The sequence below is a fragment of the Mus caroli genome, unplaced genomic scaffold (genome assembly GCF_978045245.1).
Source record: "Mus caroli unplaced genomic scaffold, Mus_caroli_1 scaffold_19, whole genome shotgun sequence".
In the NCBI taxonomy this organism is placed as follows: Eukaryota; Metazoa; Chordata; class Mammalia; order Rodentia; family Muridae; genus Mus; species Mus caroli.
The window spans coordinates 51,181,035-51,207,590 of record NW_028227274.1 but is presented as its reverse complement, the minus strand read 5'-3'; the positions used below and the strand labels follow the sequence as shown (position 1 = coordinate 51,207,590).

Here is a 26,556-nt window from a genome sequence, read left to right as displayed (position 1 = left end):
AAGTACTCCTGAACATCATTTGGAAGTTAAATTGTTCCCCACGGACAGCTTCCATAAATGGTTGCATTTAAAGGTCATTTACCACCAGATTATGAACAACTGTTGCATTTATTAGCACGGTCTCAATAGTGTGGGAGCTGCGGTGGGCTCATCAGTTTTCACTGACAACGAGATCTAACTGTTTAGTGATGAGAGATCAAGGAAACAGACTTCCTTCTGTAACGTTTTATGCCCTGCACTATGAGCACCAAAACCTCGGGTGCAAGGCTGGGTGTTGGTGATACATGACTACAATCCTAACACTTGGGAGGCTGAGACAGGAGGATTGTGAGTTAGAGGCTAGACTGAGCTATGTAGAAACATCCCAGTTAAATGGTGTGCTGTGGGATGTGGATCATTTGGTAGTGTTTCTAAAGTCACAGTATTTACCTCCAGCACTGAACAAAGCAGGTATGGAGGGGTACTCCTGGGAAGGTGGGGCAAAGAGAAGGATTAGAAGTTCAAGGTCATCCTTGACTACAAATCTAGTTTAAGGCCAGCCTGGGCTACATAAGGCCCTGCCTCAAAAGGAAGAAAGGGAGGGAAGGAAGTAAGGGGGGAGGGAAAAGGGGAAGGAGGAGAAACTTCCAGGCCAGCCCCCTTTCACAGAGAGAGAGAGACAGAGACAGACAGAGAGAGACAGAGAGAGGAAAAGAGGAAGAGAGAGGGGAAGAGAGAGGGAGAGGGAGACGGAGTTAGAGAGACAGAGACAGGGACACAGCTTTTTATAGGTGAATAAGGGGCTGTATTAGTCAGGGTTTTACTGCTGTGAACAGACACCATGACCAAGGCAAGTCTTATAAAAAAACAACATTTAATTGGGGCTAGCTTACAGGTTCAGAGGTTCAGTCCATTATCATCAAGGTGGGAGCATGGCAGCATCCAGGTAGGCATGGCGCAGGCAGAGCTGAGAGTTCTAAGTCTTCATCCAAAGACTGCTAGTGGAAGACTGACTTCCAGGCAACTAGGGTGAGGATCTTATACCCACACCCACAGTGACACACCCATTCCAACCAGGTCACACCTATTCCAACAAGTCCACACCTTCAGATGATGCCACTCCCTGGTCCAAGGATATACAAACCATCACAGGGGCTATGGGACAGGAAAGGAACTCCTCATTCCAGAGTCTGGCTGAAGGCTTTCATCAAGAGTCAAGAATTCCAGCACAATTAACATTTGCTGTGAAGGACACCTACAGACAAGCAATATTCCTTTCAATATTTATTTCAACTAAAAATGTTAAGATACCCAGGGCCCCTGCGGAAGCCCTGCTGAGCATTACAGCATGTGACCTTAGTCCTCTCCAAAATGTAAACCTGAAAATTCCCGGGATTCTTACAAGGAAGACTATAAACTTTCATTTACAGCAAAAACAAAACACTTAACTTCCTCTCCAACCCTCATGACTTAGGTTTCTGTTTGCTTTTGGAACTCTAGAGAACCTTTTATTAGTATGAGTGAGAAACAATAGGGCAGGCTACCAGAGGTGAAGAAGAACAAAAGTCATGCCTTTGAGTTAGGGAGAGCAATGGGTCCGTAAGTAGCTGTAGAATGTGTGGGGTTCTTCAAAGAAAACATTGAAAAAGCCCAGAGTATCAGAGCAACCATGCTAAGGATGTTGGCTAGTATCTAAAGAAACAGAAAATGAGGGAAGAGGGGAGGTTACCCCTTTTTTGCGCTAGAACTTAAGAGGCAGGCTTGGCAATGATGTTCTGCAAGGAATAAATAAAGATGCAGATTTGAATCTTATTAGCTGCAATCCTGTCCAATGTACATCAAGAACCAACCTATGGTCTCATTTGGGTTCCTTAGGTACCCTTGAAGATGGAACTTTAGAAGTCACCAAAATTATATGTCACTATTGCAAAGACATTTAATTGTGACTTTCTCTTAAGAAGCCCACAGCCACACTTGGGTGTGTCCTAGCCTTTGCCCAAGCCTATCTACTAAGCCTGTGATGAAAATTATCATAACCTCTATTCTTAATACAGTCTCTGAAGAGACGACTGCAGGATGCTGGGGACAACAGCTGAGCTGGGTCACTGGCTACATTCCACTGCCACTGACGGTTTAGAATAAATATCAATAGTAAAATAAAGCTTAGGCCTTCATGATTATTCAGCCCATAAAAGGTGTTTGGTGCCAAGTCAGACAATCTGAACTTGATGCCCTGGACCAACAAGGTAGAATCAGAGAGCCAACTCTCTTACAAGTTGTCCTCTGACCTCCACAAATGGGTTGTGGCACATGCATCCCACCCTCCTCCAATAAATAAGTGTAATCAAAAAATAAACTTTACATTTTATATAAAGGTGACTGGACCCCAATTTAGCCAGGACCACTAATGGCCCAGATTCACCATAAATAAAAGTTTGGGTCACTCCAGCAGGTGAGATGTGAGTACCTGAGATGCTTGCTGAAGTCAGAGGGTATAGACACAAGCCATTATACCCATAGGACCAGTTATAGAGACAGGCGGGAGCTGGAAACTGTCAAGACAACCTTCTCCCATCTTGTTCTGGAGATCTGCTAGGATATATGTTAAGGAAATATCTTACCTTGCTCTCTACCTCCCACATCATGTAAAATACACTGATCTTTTATCATGGTAGACTAAGCATTGTTAATTTTCTATCACAGTATTGAAGATACAAGCGTATCAAGAATCAAGTATCATACACTCTCTTTATTTGGGGGAATTAATGATAGCGTAAGGATTTCTGTATGAATGCCCTATGACAAAAGTTGGACTTAGAGGTAATTTTGAGTCAACACCATGGGGGTGCCCATTTATTTAGTCAAACATTTCAAAACAAGCATGTCCCAAAGTGAGCAAGAAAGGGTGGCAGCAGTCACCAATGTGAGGCTCCAATTCTGGCAGGAAGCAAATGCCGCCATCATTTTCGCATTTGCTGAGCCTAAAAAATTCTCGGACTCACTCTGTGGTGGTTTTAATACGCTTGGCCCAGGGAGTGGCACTACTAGGAGGTGTGGCCTTGTTGGAGTGGGTGTGGCCTTATTGGAGTAAGTGTGTGACTGTGGGCATGGGCTTTAATTCTCTCTACCTAGCTGCCTGGAAGCCAGTCGTCTGCTGTTTACCTTCGGAACAAGATGTAGAACTCTCAGCTCTTCCTGCACCATGCCTGCCTGCACACTGCCATGCTCCCACCTTGATGATAATGGACTGAATCTCTGAACCTGTTAAGCAGCCCCAATAAAATGTTGTCCGTATAAGAGTTGCCTTGGTCATGGTGTCTGTTCACAGCTGTAAAACCCTAAGATACACGCTTACTTCTCTCACCTCAAGCCAATCTGCCAGCAGGTCCTTGGTTTCAACATCAAACTTTATCTAAAACCTCATTATCTGTCACCATTTTACTGTCGAAATGAGCTTGTTGAAGCCATCACCATTCTTATGTGGAGTAACATAGCTCCTTAACTGTGCATGCAACATACAACACCCTCCCCAAAACCCCCTCTCCAGCCACAAGAAAATGAGAATGGTTCTCTGAGATATAGCTCATAAGCCAGATGTAGAGTTGACACTCCTTTTTTAAAAAAATGATTCATTTATTTATTTTTATGTATATATGAGTACTGTAGCTGTCTTCAGACACACCAGAGAGGGAATCAGATCTCATTACAGATAGTTGCTGGGAATTGAACTCAGGACCTCTGGAAGAGCAGTCAGTGTTCTTAACCACTGAGCCATCTCACCAGCCCTGAGTTGCCACTCCTATTATCCCAGTTTTCAGAAGGCTGAGGCAGGAGGATCACTAGGAGTTTGAGGTCAGCCAGGGCTATGTAACAAGACCTTATCACAATAAGCAAAGAGTTCATGTCCCCAACCTGTAGGCTCGTCTGCCTAATGATACCATTTTGACCATAGCAGGAATCCCCATTAGTGAGGCAAAGGAAGAGGTAAGGATGGAAAAGAGGCTCAGAGTCTCTAGAACAATCTCTAGATCCCTGAGTTCTACAAGAACTAGGGAAAGGTAGCCTGAGAGACAACTATAAAATACAAATCTGACTAAGCTACTTTTACAATAAACGTTAGCATATTTCAAATACCATTTAATCCCTTCCCAAATAAAAAGACAACTTAGACAGGGGACAATCTAGTATTTCAAACACAGCCAGTCAGTCTCATCAGCAAACTCTGTGAGGTCTAAGAGGGCTTTTGGGCTTTATGGAACATCATCAATCCCTTTCTGAAGTTTTCTGGTACGCAAAAACAAACAAACAAATAAATAAATAAATAAATGAAAAGTACTGAAGAGCCTTCTCAGTCTTCTCCCATTGAATTCATGTATCCGACTGGAGATGCAAACGTGGTGCTAAAAGATGGTTACCAGGGTGGGAACAAACAACTTTCAGTAACCATGAGATGACATTCTCCCACATGACAGAAAGTCGGCTTCTAAAACGTGGTTTCCAAACCGGGATGTGGCGGTGCGCACCTGTAATCCTAGCATCCAGGGGGCTGAGGTGAAAGGAACACAAGAGGTAGCCTGTGCTACATCACGAAAGCCTGTGGGTGGACGGATGGACGGTAGTTAAGTAGATGGAAAGGTAGAAAGAGAAAGACAGACAACGTAATTTCCAAACATACACAAGCTAGACATGTCTCCGTCCCTCCCTACGTGGCCGCTTGTTTTTATGAGCCAAGCATGGCACCAACCATGCTTTATCCCACGCCTATTTCCCTAGAGTATAAAGCAGCTAATCTAGAAATATTTGGAAAATATAATGACTTTCTCAAAGTCTTAGAGATTTTACTAGCTCACGGCTCATGTGTGACTTATATTCATAACTTATCTAAAACATCACCCGGAAGGAACAACTCTAACATCCCCGATGACCTTTAGGGCTAGAATCGTCATTTCCTTGCTGACTACTTGAATGAGAACCTTTTAGTTCTGAAGTCTCTTTACAAGTCACCTCAAAAAAGCTGAACTGTGTGAGCGTGCCTGCTATGTTTGCATACACAAGAAGCACCCCCAAACCTCAGCAATCCTTTAGGGCTCCGATGCCTGGAATTCCTGAGCAGTAAATAGGATTCTGTGTGCTGCTTTCACTGGCAAGCCATTAGTTAGATTTCCCCAGCCCATGCATGGTCTGACTTATATTTTCTTTTCTCCGGGGAAGCTCAATGAAAGCTACATTCAGATATAGAGCTCTTCCTGGTAGGAATCTTGCTTTTGAAATACATTCTTCCCAGTAGTCCAATTTGTCGATAAATATTCTAGGTATGAGATAAATACCCACCTTCGCTGCTAGCCCAAACTCTAAGGGAACATTTTTCATGAAAGCATTTTATTTCCATTTGCCTGGTTTATGTGTGAGGCTGACATTATTTCCAGGTTGAGTGGCTGGTGAAGAAGTAATCGTTTCTCTTTCAGTGGAATGTGTTGATTCCCTGATACTCATATTGAGTATCTTAAAACCTTAAGGACTGCAGAAACAGCTCAGGGGCAGGGCCTGTGGGAGCAACTCAGGGGCGGGGCCTGTGGGAGCAGCTCTGGGGCAGAGCACTTGTATAGCAAGCCTGGGGCCCTCTGCTCAATCTAGCATTCCAACGATGATCTTTTTGTTATCTTTTTGTTTTTTTTTAAGCCAGGTATGGAGGCTCATGCCTATAATGTCAGCACTCAGGGAGCTGAGACAGGAGTGCAGGCCAGCCTGGCCTAGATAGTGACTCAAGGCCTGCCTGAAGGACATTGTACATTGTCTCAAAAATCAAACCGGCCAAATCTGGTGGCCACACCTTTAACCCAGCACTAGGAGGCAGAGCCAGGTGTAGCTCTGTGAATTCAAGATCAACCTGGTGATCTTGGAGTACATAATGACACCCTACTTGAAGGGGGAAAAAAATCCTTAATAAATTCCAACTTCATAAAAAACACATGATTCACATAAAATAAAATGAAAATGGCTCTTGAGTATATAAAGATGTTCAACATCACAATTTAAGAAATTATTAACATTAAAAGTTGCATTAAAAGATGACTACACATCTTAACAGACTGACATAAAAGGGGGTTGCGGGTGGGGAGGTCTCAGGTAGCCCAGGCTGGCATTAAGCTCACTGTGCGACTGAGAATGACCTAAGATTTCTGATTCTCTTAACACCACCTTCCAGGTGTTGGGACTACAAATGTCACCATGTCCAGCTTCACCTATCGGATTGGTAAAAATCCAAGAGCAACGGAAGCAACACGTTGGCTGGCAATGAAGCACTGAAGCAGCCTTTGTAAACTGCTACAGAACTGCAAACCCAGCACAAGCTCTGCTGCACTCCAGTGTCCACGGAGGTGACACACACATCTACTTTTGGCCCAGTAACCTACTGTTTGGAATATACAAACACACTAACAAGAATTTTAAAAGGCTCGTCATGTATAGCACACACCTCGTAGCCCTGTGCCTGGAAGGCAGAGAAAGAGGATCAGGAGGCTAAGGCCAGCCCAGGCTACAGGAGAGTCTGTTTCTATACAGAATACAACAGAACGGAATAGACTGCCTTTCACAAGCTTGTTGATGGCAGTCAGTCTGTCAACAGAAAGCAATGTAACTGTGGCAAACATCTGGGCATCCTTGTACACAATACTTGTAAGTATCTCTTACAAAGAGCTCTGGTTATGTGAGGAAAAGGCAAGTCTGGGGGCAACAGAATGACTCACTAGGTCAAGGCACTTACTTGCCTTTTAAGCCTGGTGACCTGAGTTCCATCCCTGGAGCCCACTTAAAGGTGGAGGGGAAGAAGTGTGCCATAGAATGCACACTTCCTGCTGGGCACATGCACACAATCACTTTTAAAGGCAAAGTAGAAAGACTGTCCTGTTGTTTACTACGCTTTCCCTAAGAAGAGGAGTGGGGACACAACCATAAATATATAGATATAGATATAGATATATCCATATCCATACACACACACTCACATGTGTTAGTCTATGTCCTGTGTAGAAGACTAAGTCATTCTTTCCCCATTCTACTTTGAAGAGTCCATATATTTGCAGTTAAATCTTTCTACTCTCCCGCATCCCCTCCCCCAGTAAAACCTAGCGTTTCCTCCTCTCTGTGGAGGGCTGGTGATAAAGCTTCAAGTGTGATTTCCTTATTTTTAAATTGGAATCAATGACAGAGGAAGGAAATGGGGGAGTGAGGACAGAAGCCGAAGGTGGATGCCCTGTGACTGACAGCATTGCGCCATACCTCACACGAGGGGCTAAAAACAGAATTAATGGGCTTTCTGTTTGTTTTGCTTTGGTTTAATTTTTAATTTTTTTTTAAACGGCTCTAGCTCCAGGGGACTCAGGGACTCAGCACCTTCTTCTCGATGGCCACCTATACACACACACACACACACACACACACACATGCACACACACATATTCACTCACACACACACATTCACACACACTCACACACAAACACACGCACAAACACACATTCACACACACGCACACACACACATTCACACACACGCACACACACATTAAATAATAAAAAATAAATCTAAAATTAAAAGGTTTTTATTATCCCCCCCTCTCCTCTGTGTGTGTGTGTGTGTGTGTGTGTGTGTGTGTGTGTACCACGTGACTCGGGTGCTGGAATTGAACTCCTGTCCTCTGCAAGAGTGATTCATGCTCTTAGCTGCTGAGTTGTTTCTCTAGCCCAGCAAGTTTTCTCACACAGCCCAAGATCATGTATGTGGGCCCTCCTGCATCAAGACAATCCCTTATATTTGCATACCAACCTGGTATAAGACAAGAGTTCAACTGGGGCTTTTTTTAAGGTGACTCTAGACTGTGTAAAATTTATAGTTACTGAGAACTAGGTCAGACACTATAGAAAGTTAGACAGTGTCATTGTGGTTCCTAGTTCTACCTCCATGGGACTCCTGAGCACTTGCTGGCTGAGTAGCCTGACTCTGGGGTGAGGCGGGCTTCTAGTACTCTGAAGGAACCAGCCTGGAGGAACTCAGTCAGTGTTGTCTTCATCAGCAATAGGAAACACAAGCTGCCAGGCCTTAAAAGTGCTTGCTAAATCCTGCAGCAGATACAGAACTATCTTATCTCACTTGACTAAGAGTCTCTAAATTCCAAACATATGATATCATTTCTTGTAAGAATATTGCATTTCAGGGTAGGATAGATGGCTCAGCAGTTTGGCTGATCCTGCAGAGAACCTGGGTTCGGTTCAGAGCACCCACATGGTGGCTCACAACTGCCTGTAACTGAAGTTCCAGGGCATCGGCCATCCTCAGGCATTGGGCGTGCACTTGTTGTGTGCACATAGATGCATCCAAACACTTACATAAAAGTAAAACTCAACCCCTTTGTGCAAAATTGTGCAATATGTTTTGTTATTGTTTGTGTGGTACTGCTTTACAGTTTTGATTATTTATTTAGTTGTTTGCTATGCTGTCCTAGGGAGGCCAGCATTTTACCACTGAGCTACATCAACAGCTGTATCTTGAGAATGCAGCAATCATTCTAAGTTTGTTTATGTGCAGGAAGAACTTTTAAACCATACTCTTGTCTTCAAGTGTAGGGAACACAGCTCACACGCGACTGAGATCATCATTCCATAAATATTGAATGTGTGCCTCTACCATACCCGGCGTGAATGAGGCGCTGGGCCAGCACTGCACTGCTAACAAGGGCCTCGTTCATCTTCCGTGCATGGGGTGGACGACTGACAGACCTCTGAGGACACTGTGGTCTCACTGTGCACTTCTTCCACAGCACAGGAACAGACTGACCCTTCTCTCTGCTCCAGAGACTCCCACGTTTCACTCCAACTAGCTAAGCTAGCCTTGCTCAGTACTGCTTCAGGTAACCCTGGCTTCCACCTGTCACACACAGGATTCCCTTATCACTAGGCGAAAGGACACTTATTTGCGCAGGGCTTCTGAGGCAAATGTCCCCTTCCCATAAGGACATATGCCCTCTTCCTCTGAATGCTGTATACAAAGTCAACAATCCTTGTCACTATTTTGTCACCAGGTAGAAACTACTCAGGAAAAAAGTAGAGTGGGAAGGCCAGGCTCCCCCAGTCAACCTCAGCCTCATTCTTGAAGTTTTTATGAAATGAAATAACAAGAAGGTAAAAACCACAGTTAACTCAAAGGCAAATTTTCTGAAGACAGTTTCAATCTTGTAGCCCAGGATGGCCTCAAACTCTCTAGGTAGCTGAGTGTGACCTTGAACTCCTGATCGTCTAGACTCTATCTCCTGAGTCCTGGCATGAGGAGTCCTACCAACATTACTGATAGGGTGCTGGGGGTTGAACCCAGGGCTTGTGCGTGCTACATAAACACTCTACCGACTTACATCCCTGCCTCTGCAGTGTTTTCCTTTCTACAGCCAAGGTCCTTCTCTCTGTTTCACATTAAAGCACAAACCTATAGGGAAAGAACCCAGCATGTCCATGTCTGCTGTCCTCAGGTACCATTCTCTTTGCTGTCTCTTTGTGGCCATCATTTCCTTCACCATTTCAGGAGACAACCTCAGCTCCTTGTGTGCTTCATGTGTTCAGGATGTGCATAATCCCAGACATGAAGGAAAAGCTGTATGTATACGGCCACAGTCAGCGCTGGTCAGTGACCCAAGATAAGCCTTCACCTCACAGTCTTAAATGGTGTGAGAGCTCCAGATCCATGCAGCTGAAAATCCTTCCCACCCCAGGGCACCCACCGCTAATCCTAGCACCCAGGAGGCAGACGCAAGCGAATCTCTGAGTTTGTGGCCAACGTGTTAGACAGGGCAAGTTCCAAGATGGCCAGGGCTACATAGAGAAACCCTGTCTTGAAGAAAAAAACAAAAAAACAAAAAAAGAAAGAAAGAAAAGAAAGAGAGAGAGAGAGAGAGAGAGAGAGAGAGAGAGAGAGAGAGAGAGGGAGGGAGGGAGGAAAAAAGAAGAAAAGAAAAATGAAGCAAAGAAAAGAAAAATCCTGATGACCACAACCCCAAAATGATTCACTGGCAATATTAAAACCCTGAAAGCAGAAAGTTCTAATCCGCAGGTCCCACTGGAGCAAATGTTCTGGAAAAAGCTCTAGAGAAGCGGTTCTCAACCTTCCTAATGCGCAACCCTCTGTACCATTCCTGATGATGTGGTTACCTCCATCCGTAAAATTATTTTCATTGCTGCTTTGTAACTGGAATTTTGCTTCTGTTCTGAATCCTAATGTAAATATCTGTTTTCTGAGGATCTTGGGTGACCCTTTTGAAAGGGTTGTTTGAAAGGGACAAGACCCACACACTGAGAAACACAGTTCTAGCTAGAAGGTAAGATTCTGAGACAGCAGTGGTGTCCTTTCAGTCATGTGTGACATGCTCATGATGTCAGAGGAAGGAAATACTTAAGACACCTAGAGGGATAATAGGCTGGAAATTGTCTCTTAGAGGGCTCTTAGTGAAAAATGAACATAGTCTGAAATATGAACTGTCTCACCACAGCTCTGCAGTAGTTCTGTTGTTGGTTTGTTTGGTTTGGTTTTTCTCACACTGGGTTTTGCTATGTAGCCCAAGCAGGTCTGGCACTCAAAGCAATCATCCTGTTCCTGCCTTCAGAGTCTCCACCCTGGTTACTGATCAACTCGGCCTGAAGAGTTAGATTGTCCGATATCTCAGATAACGGGTTAAAAAGATGTGCATTGCTAGCTGGAGTGGCTCATGCCTGCAATCGATCCCAGCACTTGGGAGGCTGAGAGAGTAAGACTGGTATGAAGTCTGAGAGCCCAGGCTAAATAGTGAGCTCGAAGCCAACCTGGGTGGGCTACAAGGGTCAAACCCGAATCAGAAAAAAACAAAACCAAAACAAGGCTCCAGAAGTCTCAGCAGGTAACATTATAACAAGTACTTATTGCTAAACTCACCAACCTGATTTGGATCTCTAAGAATATATATGGTGGTAAGACTAGGTTCTGACCTCCCCATGCATCCTGTGGCATGTGTACACACACACACACACGAGTAAAACACATGATTTCAAACAAACAAACAAACAAACAGGATTGGGACCCCTACCCACCCTTGCTTAGCATCCACCCTTGCTTAGCATCCAAGAGGTCACAGGTTCAATTCTCAGCCACACAACAAACAAATGACCATAAACCAGGTGCAGAGCTATGCATTTCTCCTTAGAGCCTTGCTTCATGAATACAGCTCATCTCTTGAGGACTTTACACCTGTGCCAATCTGGCTATCATACCAAAGTGCTTCTGCAGGCAGTGCACCTCTGTGTTTGTCTATAGCCTGCTTTAGACAAGGTCTCACTATGCCACCCATGTGGATTCCAATTTGCAGTCTTCCAGCTTCACCCTCAAAAGGAGCCAACAACCCCTGTATCCAGCACGATGAGTGTTCACTGCCTATCTTATTGTGAGTTGTGGAGTGTTGATAAACTTTCTTACTTCTCAAATGAATTCTCTTTTAAAAACATAAACAAGGCTGGAGGATGTGACAGAGACGGATTCCTGCATGCCCAGGGCAAAAATGAAAATGCAATTAAATGCCTTTTAAAGAACTTTTAAATTGCTTTTTTCAAGAGCTGCATTTTCAAGTTTTTGATCTTTCGAGATTTCTTTTAGACTTCAGAGATTTAGATCTTCAGTCTGGCTATGCCGCAGTGGTTTTCAATGCTTGACCTCCTAATGCCTGACTCTTTGATACAGCTCTTCATGTGGCAGTGACCCCCAACGACAAAATTATTTTCATTGCTACTTCATGACTGTAATTTTGTTACTGATGCGAACTGTAATGTAAATATCTAATATTTTCAATGGTCTTAGGTGACCCCCAAAAAGAGTCGAGACCCACAGGTTGAGAACCGCTGTTCTAACGCATTTTTCCAAACCCATACAGGTAGTCAACTGTGCAAGTGAAGTGACTCAAAAAAAAAAAAAAAAAAAAAAAAAACCTAGGTCAATGCTTTTATTTTTACATCTAGGAAAGGGGAAATGGACAACATGTCAAATGCTATGCTGTTACCTATCCAGTGAGTCTTCGGTGACCATTCTTACTGCCCATATATTTTTAAATCGAAAATGCTCTCCTAAGCTGGCACTTAAAACCTGCCAATCCTCGGGTCCCTCAGATTGATCTCTCTGCCTCCAAAGACAACTCAGCAGCCCCTGACAAAGCAGCCCCACCCTTTCTTGTCCAGTATTATGCAGCAGGGCCTTTGGGAGAGAATTAGATCGTTCGGGTGAGGCCGAATGGAATGTGTAGCCATATAAACTGAAGGGCCAGGGAGTGCTTTACCCCTTTCACGTAGAAGGCACACAGACATCATCTACCAGCCAGGACCAACCTCTGGTCAGGCATTGACTCTGTCAGCTCCTCCTCCTTGGACTTTTCAGTTTCAAAAACTTACAGAAAATGAATTTCTGTTATTCATAAACCAGCCAGTCTACCGGAATTCCAGCAGCCCATAGGAACTGATAGAGCACTTCTGAATGCAAGGGTAATCATGTTACTTCCTTCCCTAAACAGCTCCAACCCTGGAGCTCAAGTTCATTGACTCTTTACAGCCCTCAGCCTGTGGCTTACTCTGTACTCAGAGATCACAATCCCTGCTACTGACTTGAAATTCCGGTCTCACCCACCCCACCTACCCCTACGGGCTGTTCACATCTCAGGTCCCTGTGGCTCTAACAGGTCTGCGTGCTCCTACCTCATCTGGCGTTTACAAGCTGAGTCATAAGTAACAGCCCTGAACCTAGACACACACACTTTCAAACCCCCAAGTTCACAGCCTGCAAAGCCCAGGATTGAAGGCTAGGAGAGAAGGGAAGCAAGGGAAACCAGGCCTCTGGGAAATAACATTTGAGTTTATCTGTTACAACAGCCTGCTGCTCTGGAGAGCCAAGTGACTGGGAGGTCCCGTCCCCCCCCCACCCCCCCAAGTTTATTTAGCTGGTGTATCTTGGAGTCTGAAATGTCCTTTCTTTCAGATTTTTTTGGTCATGTATTTCCTCTTCTTAAAATTCACATGCTAGCAAAATGCTAATCAGATTTCGGAGTCAGCATTCCAAAAGCACCCTCCCCCACCACAAGCACAGCAGAAGTGGCCCACACAGGGCTCTACCAGGCAGCTGGGACTCAACACTTCACTCCCAGCTCCAAACCTAACTCCAGACCTGAAGCCCAAAGGGCAGGAACATTGCCATCCAGTCTTTAACTCCCTCTCACGAGCAGACAAGCCCAAAATAAATGTCTGCTTGCTTAGTTTTTGAGACAGGATCTCAAATAGCAAGGTTGACTTCCAACTTACTGTATAGCCAAGGCTGGCCTTAAGCTTCAGGTCCTCTTGCCTCCTCCCGCAGTGCTGAGATTACAGGTGTGTAACACCATTCCCATTTCCTAAGAATCTACTCAATTGCTTGACCTCTGGGAGCAGGGACCTCTCAACCAAGAGAAAGAGAAGTTGCCTCTGGGTTTATCTCCTTACCAGAGGAATTGTTAGAATTTGTGATAATGTTTCTTTTTTTTTAATTTTTTCTTTTTTATTAAAAATATAATCACTATGGATCAAAGGTTTGTTTTTTTTGTTTTGTTTTTGTTTGTTTGTTTGTTTACATTAAAGTGTACACTGTTTTCCCAGCTTCCTATTTAAGAAACTGTATCTGAGTTTTTTGGGTTTTTTGGGTTTTGTTTTTGTATCAGATTTTAAACTATTCTTTCTTTCAGCTGAAACACCACTCCCAGCTCTATTTCCAGATCAGAGGAACACAGAGCAGCAGGCACTTAGTTAATGATTGTTGAGTGAATCATAGCCGTGCAAATACAATACCAGCCTCTGGGAGAGAACAAAGTATCATTGGCCTCGCAAACTTTCAGAGAGAAAGAAGAAAAAAAAAAAAAATCTAAGCAGACACCTTAACCTTTTGTCTGGCTATCTACCTAACTGGGCTACATTTTTTAAAAAGTTAACTTTTAAGGAGTGCTTAAACTATCCCTGTAAGTGAAAATTTCAAACTGCTTAAGTTTATCCCCCAAAGGACTCTCCCGAATCAGTTTGGCTGGCAATTTGATGTCTGGCAAATGTAGGTTATATATATATTTTACAGCATTAGCTAAAGATTCTCTAAGAGCACCCCCTCCCCCTCCAAAAAAAAAAGTTTATCTCTAGAGGCATGGGCCTGTCAACAACAGTGCTAAGCACCTTGGTTCTTTGTTAAAGTGCTGACGATCAGGACTGGGGCTTTCAGCACGCCAGGCAGGTTCTCTATGTACCAGCTAGGATCTAAAGCTCTCTATGCCACACCTCCATGACGATGCTTGGATTGTTTAGAACTTCATGGCTGTGGACAGTTGGAACGTTGCAGATTCAGAGCTAACATTGTCTTGGATTACCAGGTTTCCTGAATAGCCAGTTATCAGACACCTGTGTCTGATCTAGCATCCTTTTAACACAGAGAGATGGCAACCTTCCACCAACCCCAAAGCTAAGAACACCATCAGACAGCACTGGAGACCTACAGTACAGATTTTTTCCCCTGGCTGTTATATGACAGACCAAATGTATTTGGAAAATGCCTCAGTTTATGGCTACCTTTTGTCCTGTGACTGTAAAAGCTCCTGTAATCACTTCCAGGGTAGAGCATGCCATTTGGGGTAATGTGAATCCATATGTACCCAGGGCGCAGTCACTCAGGTCTGGCACAGGACAGACTCTCTCTTGTTCCCTTTGGAATGAGAGCTGTATTTTGATTAGACAGATCTTAACTCCAGATCATCTGTGGTTTCTACTTAACCTCTCTATCACTGAAGTAGTAAGAATTACATATCTCGTTCTTTTAATATAACACACAGTCATAATCACTAAGGGATATATACTTCGGGGAGGAAATTCAGGTTCTCAAATGAAAGAAATTCAAGCCAGATATGGTTGTACACACCTGTCACCTGTAAACCCAGTCCCAAAGAAGCTGAGATCAGAGGACTGCTTTGATTTTGAGGCCAACCTGGGTCACATAGGAGACAAAGAAACAAACAACAAACAGGGCCAGCAGGGTAGCTCAAAAGATACAGGCATTTGCAGCCAAGTCTGAAGATGTGAGTTCAATTTCAGGAACCCACTTTACTGGAAGGAGAGAATTGATTCCAAGAAGTATCCTCTGACTCCCACATGTAAACTGAGGCACAGGAGTACACAGCACCCAGGCACACACTTTCACACAATAAATGCATGTAATGCAATCTTTAACAAACACTAAGTAAAGAGGAGCAAGCATCTGCAGTCATGGGCTGGGCCAGGAAGCTGGATTGTCATCTCTTACTTGTGCCCGTAACTACTGCTCCTCTTGGGCTGCCTGAAGCCCAAGGCCCTCAAAGTCTTTTAATCCTTAAACCTCCAGAAAAAAAGGCCTCTCAAAGGCAAGGTGCTGCTGATGCTAACAGGAGACTTTGGAGTTCTGGAAGAATAAAATACAGTCAAGGTTTCTGCCCCTTGAAATGGGCTCCAGTTCCAACTCCTTAAGTGACTGGGGGGGGGGGCAATTTATAGAAGAAAAGAGTCCTCCAGAGTACAGTTTCCTCTCACCAGTTCCTGACCATGGAGTGCACTTTAGCCACGGGAGGGGGGGGGGGGGGACGACACTTAGGCATCTTCTTTTCAGAGGGAGATTTAGTTTCCACTTTGAAAACTTAAGGGTTTAAACCGACTGTCACAAGACACAACATAGTTTAGAGGAAGGAAGACGGGGTTAACACACTGTGCCAGGAAGACATGAGTGAGTAAGACTGCATCCATGCAGGCTGCTCCGCTACTATTCCTCCAAACTTAGATACTCCCACAGATCCTGAAGGGAACATTGTGTAGCACACCTATTCTTAATTCTTATACTCGAAACAGCAAGACACACCTTCCATCTGTTAAAAACTGACTACTCTAGCCCGGAGGTGGAGGTGGTTGGTGGTACACACCTTTAGTCTCCAGCACTCGGGAGGCAGAGGCAGGTGGATCTCTGAGTTCAAAGCCTGGTCTACAGGGTGAGTTCCAGGGCAGCCAGGGCTGCACAGAGAAACCCTGTCTGGGGAGTGGCTGGGGTGTCGGGGAGGGGAGGGAGGAAGGAAAGAGAGACAGACTAACTCTAACAGCAAAGGTCTTATTCAACATCTCATCTGGAGCAAGCAGAAGAGCGCACCACAAGTACTGTTTGGTATTTCACAAGAAACTCTGGCCAATGCAATGATAGAAAAGAAACACAGCTGCCAGTCAACAACAGAAGAAACTAAGTTTGTCGGTCTGGGGCATGATTCTTCTATACTATTTCCCAACAACTGCAAATAAAGTCTTGCAAGTTCCAGCCAATCTGAAGCATCTCTCCGGGTCGCAATGGCTATCTAGACAGAGCAGCTTAAATTGACTAGGAATTCAACCAACACTTCATTCATTTAACATCTTCCTATAAGGGTCCAGAGCTGGTCTCTTCGATTGCTTCTACACTGAGCAAGCTACCTGTCTGGAATTTCTGGGCGACTCTGAGTTCAGGACATGTGCTCAGGTAAAGCACCTGATTGTGCCGTTTCATGCCATTGCAGAACTAAAAAGAAACAAACTCAAAAAAAAAAAAAAAAATCTAAAAAACAATCAATCTATTAACCTGGCTAATGAGCAGTCACAAAAATGTTGATTTTTTTTCTTTTTTTTTCTTTCTTCCTTTATTTTTATATTTTCTTGGTAACCCGTTCTCCATCTGAAAGAATCTTACAGAACTTGCAAGCCATCAAGAACCTGCACACAGCCTCTCAGTCCGCACGCAGAGGGCAGCCGGCCCGGCTCCCGAAGCTCCCGAGGCCGCGGGCCGCGGAGGGGGAAGGGATGGAGCCCAGGGGGGCGCGCGCGCTGGGGAGGGGCGCCAGTCTCCATGACGACCTCGCTGGCGGCGGAGGTGTGGGGGGGTGCTGCAACCGGGGGACCCGCGGGGACCGGCCTACCGTGTAGCCGCGCTCCAGATCGCTGTCCTCGTGGCGAAAGGACGGGATGTAGACCTCCATGGCCGCGGCGGGGCCGCACCACTCACCGCTCCGCCGCACCGCGTAGGCCGCCCCACCTCCCGCTCCCCTCCCGGCGCGCGCGCGGCCCGAGGTGCGCGGCCCGGACCTTAGTCGGCGGCGCGAGGTTGGCGGGCGCGGGCGGCGTGGGGCTCGGCGGGGCCGAGGTGTGGGGCCTGCAGGGCGGCGCGGATCAGCTGGGCCCGGGAGGCGGGGCTTGCGGGCCGGAGTCTGCATCGGCGGGTGTGCGCGGCCACGCGGGGCGCCACCCGGGTCGCCCCAGCTCTGCCTGCGGGCTCCGGGGGGGATCTGTGGGGCGCCACCGGAGACTGGGAGGCAGCGGAGGAGGGAAGAAGACGGCGCTTCGAGATGCTGCCCAGCTTGCTTCGGCTTTCGTTCTGATGGGCAAGCCCTGCCAACTTTCACCGGGGCTCTGGTGCTGCGCCCCGTTCAGCTAGCCAAGCCTTCCCAGCCTGAGAATAGAACCGCACAGCATCAATGTGGCTGGTGCGCGTTCTAGTTCCAAGACCTTCACTGCCTGCCTCTGAGAGACAGAAAGTGGATAGGATGGAAGAGGTGATGGGACAAGCCTGGCGGTGACCAGAAGTTCCTGCCTCTCTGGCTGGAGTTTAACAGCCTCAGTAGTTCAGGAAACTTGGTTATTGTTACTCAAGGAAACTGAGTTTCTTCCTTAGATTAGAGCAGAATTTGGAAGTAACTTGTGGGACACTAAGATGTGCCTTGGTGGTGGGTTGTCAAGAACCAAACTGAGTAGCCAGAGGCTTTCTGGGCACAGTAAGCAAACAGACTCACTCAACTCACTTTGCCCTTGTGGGCAGAGGACTGTGCAGTTTAAACCCTATAGAAGATGAACCCTAAACCATAGAGAAAGTGACCTGGCTTCTTGCTTTAAAACTTGCCTGCTGTGAACTTTAAAAAGCCCTTTTCCATCACCTCATCTGAAGAAGCATCCTCCTGCCTCAGGATGTGAACCCTTAACCTGTAGCCACCTTTACCTCCTGATAGAGTTCCACAATCCCCTGACCCCTGCTGATTCAGAGACTGCTTTGTAGATTACCTTGGCCCCTGGCAAGTATTGTAAAGTGTGATTTCACTGTCTCTAGGGTACATTTTAGAGAGAATGCCCTCATTCCTCCAAGAGAATCTAATCAAGAGTACAATTGCCTTAAACAAACAAACAGAACAGAACAAAATGTGTTAGGGGTGGGGTGTGAAGGCCTTACTTAGCCTTTAGTACCAGAGCTAAGGAAGCTGAGTAGATTATCTGTAAATTCCCGGACAGCCTGGGCTACAGAATGAGCCTCGTCTAAAAGGAAAAAAAAAAAAAAAAAACCAAACTATTAGAGCCAATGATATGGCTCAGTAGGTAAAAGTGCTTGCAGCAAGCGTGATGACCCCCTAAATTCAATACCTAGAACCCACACGGTGGCAAGAGAGAACCAATTGCACTGATTGTCCTCTGACCAACACACACACACACACACAGAGCCTGCCCTGTTTAATGTTTTGTCAATTTGACCCGAGGTCAAATCAAATAGGGAGGGGAACCTCAATTGAGAAAACGCCTCCATTAGATTACCAGTAGAGATGCGGGGGGGGGGGGTAGGGGGGGCGCATTTCTCTTGATTGCTAATTGATATGAACAAGGCCAGCAGCTCTTGGAAGTTGGTCCTGGCTGGTATATGAAAGCAAACTGGCCAAGTTGTGGGAGAACAGCAACCTTCCTGGTCTTCCTCTCTGCTTCAGTTCCTGCCTGGAATTCCTGCCTTGACTTCCCTCCATGGTGCTTTACAACTATAAGTTGAAATAAACCCTTTCCTCCCCAAGCTGCTTTTGATCATAATGGTTTTTTTTTTAAACAGCGATAGAAACCAAACTAAGAGACTTCTCTGTGGTGCTATGTCGGGTGCATTTTTCTAGAAGGCTTTATATAATCTAAATACTTAGACAAAGCTAGCGGAGTAGAAAAGGCCTTGCGCTTACACTTCATGCCATGTCCCGGTGAGGAAGTAAGTGTCCTGGGTTAACACTTTGCAATGGGACTTACCTCAGGAAGTCAGCAGTGCCAATGGGTGGGTTGCCTTTTGATGTCTTTGGGATTTTGTTTCTGTAGTGAAGCTGTTTGTTTTTTAAAACAGGATCTCACTATGTAGTCCAGGCTGGAGTCAAACTCAAAATCCTCTTGCCTTGCCCTCTTGTTATGTGACAGGGATCGTAGGTTTGCAACCCCCACACCCATACACAGGATACTTGTAGCTGCCAAGAGCAAGATATCTATCTCTACCACCCCTTTTCTTTTGCTTTAATTTTGTAGCCAATGCGTTGTTCAGTTTTTCTCCACTTCATTGAGGTTGTCTGTAGGTTTATACTGTGTAGGCTTTCCTGTGTTGAGCAATGTCTCTTCTGGTCATTGTTTATTTAGGGCTTGCATCATGAAGGGACATCCAAGGCCTTTTCTGTATCTATTGGAATGGCCAAGTGATTTGTCTCAGAGTCTAATAATGTGTCTTATTAGTTATTAGCTTGCATATGCTGAAACATTCTCATTTCCCAGTAGCTCCTCTTACTTCTCCACTCCCCAACAAGATTGTGGGGGCATCTTGTTTTAAATGTATCGTGGTGAGTTCTGTTTGCAAGTATTTTATGGAGAACGTTTGCATCTATACTTTTGTTTTTATCCGGTTTGGCTATCCGGATGATGGCAGAAAACATTCCCTTTGTCTTTCTTTGGTGAGGTGATGTGGCCAAGGTTAGCCTGAAGCTGTGTAACTGAGCATAAACTTGAACGCCTGGTTCTCCCACAGTTCTGACTACAGGCTTGGCCAGCCACACCTGGCTTACATAGCTTGCATAGCAGAGGTTTTTCGTTTGTGGAATGAGTTCTGTTGTAGTAGAGCCCACTTATGCTTGTCCCCAACTAGCTTAAATAGAAAGGAACCTCAAACTATGGGTATGGTTTTTTTCCCAAGATTTATTTATTAATTTATTTATTTACTTTATGTATATGAGTACATTGTGGCTGTCTTCAGACACACCAGAAGAGGGCATCGGATCCCATTACAGATGGTTATGAGCTACCATGTGGTTGCTGGGGATTGAACTCAAGACCTCTTTCTTTCTTTCTTTCTTTCTTTCTTTCTTTCTTTCTTTCTTTCTTTCTTTCTTTCTTCCTTCCTTCCTTCCTTCCTTCCTTCCTTCCTTCCTTCCTTTCTTTCTTTCTTTTTCTTTTTTATTTATTTTATGCTTATGAATACACTGTAGCTGTCTTCAGACACACCAGAAAAGGGCAGCAGATCCCATGACAGATGGTTGTGAGCCACCAGGTAGTTGCTGGGAATTGAACTCAAAACCTCTGGAAGAGCAGTCATTGCTCTTCACCGCTGGGCCATCTCCCTAGCCCTCTAGTCTACTTTTCCAACTGCTAGCCTGGCTCCCTCCCAAGTGGTGTACCCCGAATACTTGTCCTCTTGGACATTTGATCATGGTTTCCATTCCCTAATTCCTTCATGGGTCCTTATAATTTTTGTTTTGTTTTGTTTTTTGTTTTTTGGGGTTTTTTTTTTGGATTTTTTCAAGACAGAGTTTCTCTGTGTAGCCCTGGCTGTCCTGGAACTCACTCTGTAGACCAGGCTGGCCTCGAACTCAGAAATCCACCTGCCTCTGCCTCCCAAGTGCTGGGATTAAAGGTGTACGCCACCACTGCCCGGCTGGGTCCTTATAATTTTGTTCTATCTACTACTTTGGGTTTTGGCTTGTTTTTGTACATCATTAAGTTATATGTGACATCTTGGATTTTTTTTTTTTGCATGTGTTTGGGTGGTGTGCATACAGATTCATTAGTGTGTGGGTACATACATGCATGTTCATGTGTGCACACATATGTGGAAATTTTAAGTTGTATTGTGGTATGGTGTCTTCTTCAGTCACCCTGCACTTAATTTCCTGCGTCCCTGGAGCTCACCAGTCGCAGATGATCTCACTAGCCGACTTGTTCTGACCATCCTCTGTCTCTGCCTTCTGTGTTCTGGGTTAGAGGCAGCCCACCATGCCCACCTGGCTTTTCTGTGGACTTTAGGGATTCTAACCTGGCAAGCAGTCTACCTGCTAAGCCACTTTCCTGTCCCATATCTGCTTTGGAACAGAAGCACTCACAGCTATAAACTTTCCTCTTTGAACTGCCTCTGCTGTTCCCACTGCTCTACCAAGTTGTGCTTCTGTTTCCATTTAACTGGAGCAGGTTTTAAGTGTCTCCTCTGATTTCTTCCATTCACAACTGATTTGTTAAGTGTCCGTGTATTTGTATATTTTTTGTTGCTTTCGAATTCTAGACCTCCTTAATCAAGTAAATTGCAAGAGATTATTCTGATTTTTTCTTTCTTTTTAAAAAAGATTTATGTATTTATTTATTTGTTTATTTAATGTATATGAGTACACTGTAGCTGTACAGACGGTTGTAAGCCTTCATGTGGTTGTTGGGAGTTGAATTTTTGGGACCTCTGCTCACTCCAGTCGGCCCTGCTCGCTCCATTCTGCCCGGCTCTCTCAGTCTCTGCTCGCTCTGGCCCAAAGATTTATTTATTATTATAAGTAAGTACACTGTAGCTGTCTACAGATGCACCAAAAGAGGACGTCAGGTCTCATTGTGGGTGGTTGTGAGTCACCATGTGGTTGCTGGGATTTGAACTCAGGACCTTCAGAAGACCAGTCAGTGCTCTTACCCGGTGAGCCATCTTTCCAGCCCCTGATTTTTTTCTTTGCTTAGTATCTTAAAATGTGATTGCGGAGGGCCATGCAGGAGGAATGACCAATGTCTTTGGAACTCGTGGAATGCAACCCATGGGTTACCATAGTCATATGGGTGGACCTCAGTGTGGCATGCCACCCGCCCCCAGGACTACGTGTCTTGAGGACTTTCTGCTGTTATAGAATTCTGCTCTGCCTGCCGCCCTCACATCCCTTGTAATCTAAGAGTTATATGAAAACTTTAAAAAGACTTCAATTCCATCACTAGACAGTATCTCTGACACTCACAGTACTAATGCTTGATGTCTTTCAGGCCTTGCTGCTGGAGGGAACACATTAATAATATTATCACCACCCTAGAGAAGAACTTAAGAGATGTAGATTGTCAGCAATGACCACCACCCTTAGAAAACATTTGGAAAAATAAAGTTGTTAGTGAAGCTAAGTTGAGATGTTTTCACTACTGGCTCTGATGTAGAAAATCTTAGGGAACAAAATCTGAAGTTCAGCTTATTAGTAAAGCTAGGGACCCTTTATGGTCAGGGAACAAGAACAATGGCAGCACTGGCTGACGTGACTCTCATGGAGGCTGAACTGGTTATGACTGATCTCTTTCTTTTTTTTGTTTTTTGTTTTGTTTTGTTTTGTTTTTTTCGAGACAGGGTTTCTCTGTGTAGCCTTGGCTGTCCTGAAACTCACTCTGTAGACCAGGCTGGCCTCAAACTCAGAAATCTACCTTCCTCTGCTTCCTGAGTGCTGGGATTAAAGGCATGCGCCACCATGCCTGGCGACTGATTTCTTATACCCATATTTGCCCTTAGCTTCCTGATATGATTTATTAAGAGTTGCTGAGTAGATTTGCATTGTGAAGATTTAAGGTAGAGATGACTGATTTTTATATAAAAGTTTAGATTTGTGATTCTTATAAGATTCTTAAAAGATTACTTTTAAAGATAAATAATAAAATAATTAATCCTTGCTTTGTAACTGCAAATTTCTGCCTGCCAGTAAGAGAAACTTGTTGAGAAAATGATCTTGCTTGTTTACAGTTTGTTACTCTATAGTAAGTTGCTTGGCTATGAATGTAGGTGGGTTTTTTAGAATAATTTTCTTTATCTGTACTACATAATGTTATTTCTTGTAAAGGTATTGGAAACCTGTGTTTTGTCATTCACATTTACTAGAAGAAAACTAAAACATAACCATGTTGTAACTGTATACTGCTTGAAAGGTTTTCCTGGGATATATAAGCTATGAAGGGAAGTATAAAGGATGGGGTGGGGTGGGGTGGGGTGGCTGGAACACTCTCTCCCGTTCATCAACTGTGTGTGTCTGTGTAAAGGTTATGCAATTGGGGGCTGGAACACTGTTCCTTCCATCCAACAATTGTGTGTATTTATGTGTGTATGTGTGGAGTATTTGGAGCCTGCTTGCTGGAGTTTTGCTCTAGCCATTCTGTGAGTGAATGTGTCTGTGTCTGTGTCTGTCTGTAGGTCTGTATGCATGTATGTGTGCGTGTCTGTATGTGTGCATGCATATTTGTGTGTATGACGTTATTGGACTCCGCCCTTTGTTTTGTCCATTCTGTGTGTGCATGGATTCTCTTTCTTTCCTTCATTTTCTCACGGGCTCCAAGGAGTTAAAAGAGTTCACAATTTTCTGCTGGCCTCAGGGAGTGCCAGCCCCCAGTAAATTGAGCTTTGTTCCCTCAGAAAAAAAAAGTTTGCTGAGCCTCTTCTCTAATTGCTGGCTGTCTTTGGCAGCAGCCCCTATAGGTTTCTGGATCTACCCACCCCAAACAGCGGTGCTAATCACTGACCCCCAAGGGCTGCCTGCCTCGGTTTACCCACCACAGCGATGCCCAAGCCATGTCATTGGCACGCGGTAATTCTAGAGAAAGTTCCTGATGAGAAGAATGTGCATTTCGCATATGTTAGAAGAATTCTACTTGATCTATTATGTAAAATAATGTTGATGTTTCTTTGTTAGTTTTTAGTTTGGATGACCTCCTATTGGTAGTGTAAGCTCCTGGCATCACCCACTATTATTATATTAGGACGTATCTGTTCTTTTATGTCTGACTGTGTTTATGTAACTAGGACACTCAACATTCAGTGCCTATATACTCATGAGTATTCTATATGCAGCAAAGAAGTAGAATTTCCCTATATTAATAGATGCCCTCTTTGTCTCTGTGGATTAATTTTGGCTTGAAGTTTATTCTGTCCACTGTAAGGATAGCTGCACACGCTAGCTTCAGGCTTCCATTTACTTAGCAAATGTATTAACACCCTTTAGTCACACAATTTCTCTATGAGGCATTGCCAGTGAGGTTTGTATATTTGGAGACAACAGATAATTGGATCTTGTGCCTTAATCCTGCACATTTTGTTTTGTCTTTAACAGGGTCTTCTTCTAGATCTCCTTATGTAGCTCACTCTAGTCTCAAATCTGTGGCAGTCCCTCTACATTAGTCTCTTGTGTACTGGGATTGCAGGCCTGAGCAACCATACCTGCTAGACTTTGTTGTCTTTTGAACTCCAGGCTGGCCTAGAACTCAGAGAGAGCCTCCTGCCTTTGCCTCCCAACTGCTGTGATTAAAGGCATGTGCCACCACACCCAGTTGTAATGACATCACTGCACACTGGCACAAGTCAGATTAGCTTCATGTCCTCCAGAAGGACTTCATTCTCCAGATATCCAGAATGTTCTAAAGTAAGAAGTCTTGTTTTGACACACGTACTTGTGAAGCAATGGCCTCTGGGGAAACTGCCAGGGACACAGCACTGAGGTCTCCAGCCAGCCCTGCCAGAGATTTGGTCTTCCCTCCTCTTCCTTCCCCTTCTCCCCATACCTTCTCAACAATCCTCTCCCCCTCCCTCACCTTTCCTTCCCTTCCTTTCTGAGCTGGAACCTCATTACTCAGTCCAGGCTAGCCTCAGACTGGCAGTTCTCCCACCCCAGCCTCCTGACTGCTGAGATTAGAGGATTTTGCCATCTTTGCCATCATGACTCCTTTATAATCTCTTTCTCTCTCCTCAGCTGAATCTTTGCTTCCACAGCACAAGCACAGGCCTGCAGGCCTTGCCATAGGGTTTTTCTGGCAGCGGCCACTTGAAGAAAACCAGACACTTAGCAGACATTCCTAATACATCCATCTTAGCCTTACCTTTACGTCCCTTGGGGGAAAAAATAAAACTCACAAAATTCATGAGGTCCAGTCTAAAGTCTAGGCAGTCCTCAGCTACAAGCTGGGGGTGGGGAGGGGGGGGAGGGGCGTTAAGCACTGGGCCAGCGGTTCGAAGTCTTTGGGACCTGGGCTACCTCTGCTATTCCGCACTTCTCCCAGTGGGGGCACTATTTTATTTCTATGGGCCATGGTTCCCTTGTGTGTGGAATGAAAATTCCCTTCCAGCTCGCCAAGTGAACAAACCCACCAACACCTTCAGAATCTCAGCAGTCTCCACTCAAGGGAGGCCCTAAAGCCAGCATAGCTAAGCTGCCCTTGCACTCCAGAAGCAGCTTGGGTTCCAGGTGCTCAGGGCTAAGTGGACTGGGTTGGTGACCTCCCAAGAAAGCCAGAGAGCTTGCTGCTCGCCTGCGTGGTGTTCTTTCATGAAATGCATTCTTTCATCTTTTCTATTGATTGACACTTTCTTCTTCTGTGTGTTGAATCTCTGTATCTTCTTGCAGTGCTGGCTTGGTGGTCTTGAATTACATTAGTTTGAACTTGTCTCTCTCTCCCCCTTTGTTGTTGTTGACTGCACAGTGAGACCAGGCTAGTGAACTGCCATCATCCTGCCTCTGCCTCTGGCATGTTGGGATAGCAAATGTGTCCCATTGTTGTACCAGGCAATGTAGCCTTCCTTTCTATTTCTTGGATGGAGGGCTCATGTAGTCGCAATCTGATGGCCTATACTCTTTGTTTTATCCATTCCCTATTTCCTGCCAGGTACTGGGGATTGAACCCAGGACTTTGAAGGCAAGAACTCCACCACTGAGTTCTGTCCCCAGTTCTCTCTTCTCAGTGTTCTTAGCATATCTTCCTCACTTAACTCTTGCACGCGTCCAACTCGACCAGCAAGAACGACGCTGCAACAGGATCCTTCTGCACACGTTTATTGGGAGAGCTTGATTGTAGAGGCGAATACACCCCGAGCCCAGCACTGGTGCTGCTTTATATAGGCCTAGGAGAGGCGTGTCTCACACCCGGATTGGTTGTGCTTGGTTGATGCTTACCACCTCATTTGCATGCCTACATCTGATTGGTTAATTTCTCTCTCATCTGATTGGTTAACTTCTCTCTCATCTGATTGGTCAACTTTTCTCTCATCTGATTGGTCAACTTCTCTCTCATCTGATTGGTCAATTTTGGTTAATTCTCAAAACCTCATCTTGGCAGAAAACTTTCCTGCCTATGTATGCATGGTGGCCAGCAGAAGCCTGTGCCACTCTGCAACGGCACATGTGGCTTCCCACACTTAACATTCTCTCATACTCATCAGCGGTCCAAAATGCCAAATAAATTCAAGTGTTCAGTGTTTTAGGTCCTGCCTTCTGATAGTTGGAGAAAATGTGTGTGTGTGTGTGTGTGTGTGTGTGTGTGTGTGTGTGTATGTGTGTGTGTTGATTTCATTGTATTTTTGTTGCTGTTTGAGAAAGGATCTCCTGTATAGCCCTGGCTTTCCTGGAACTCCTTATGCAGACCAGGCTGGCCTTGAATTCAAAGATCCTATGACCT

The 26,556-nt window shown here is 45.0% G+C and overlaps 1 protein-coding gene across 2 annotated transcripts in view; it reads right to left on the bottom strand.

The window, feature by feature from the left end:
- Snx24 (sorting nexin 24) overlaps positions 1–17,440 on the bottom strand; it is a 142,501-nt gene extending 125,061 nt beyond the window's left edge. Inside the window, exon 1 of one of the 2 annotated variants that reach the window (XM_085833583.1) lies at positions 16,995–17,440. In XM_085833583.1, coding sequence (XP_085689709.1) covers positions 16,995–17,288 — 294 coding nt within the window. In that variant the 5' untranslated portion in view covers positions 17,289–17,440. The remainder of the gene's footprint in view (positions 1–16,994) is intronic. The other variant, XM_021150588.2, reaches the window with a different exon arrangement.
- Positions 17,441–26,556: the final 9,116 nt, after the last annotated feature.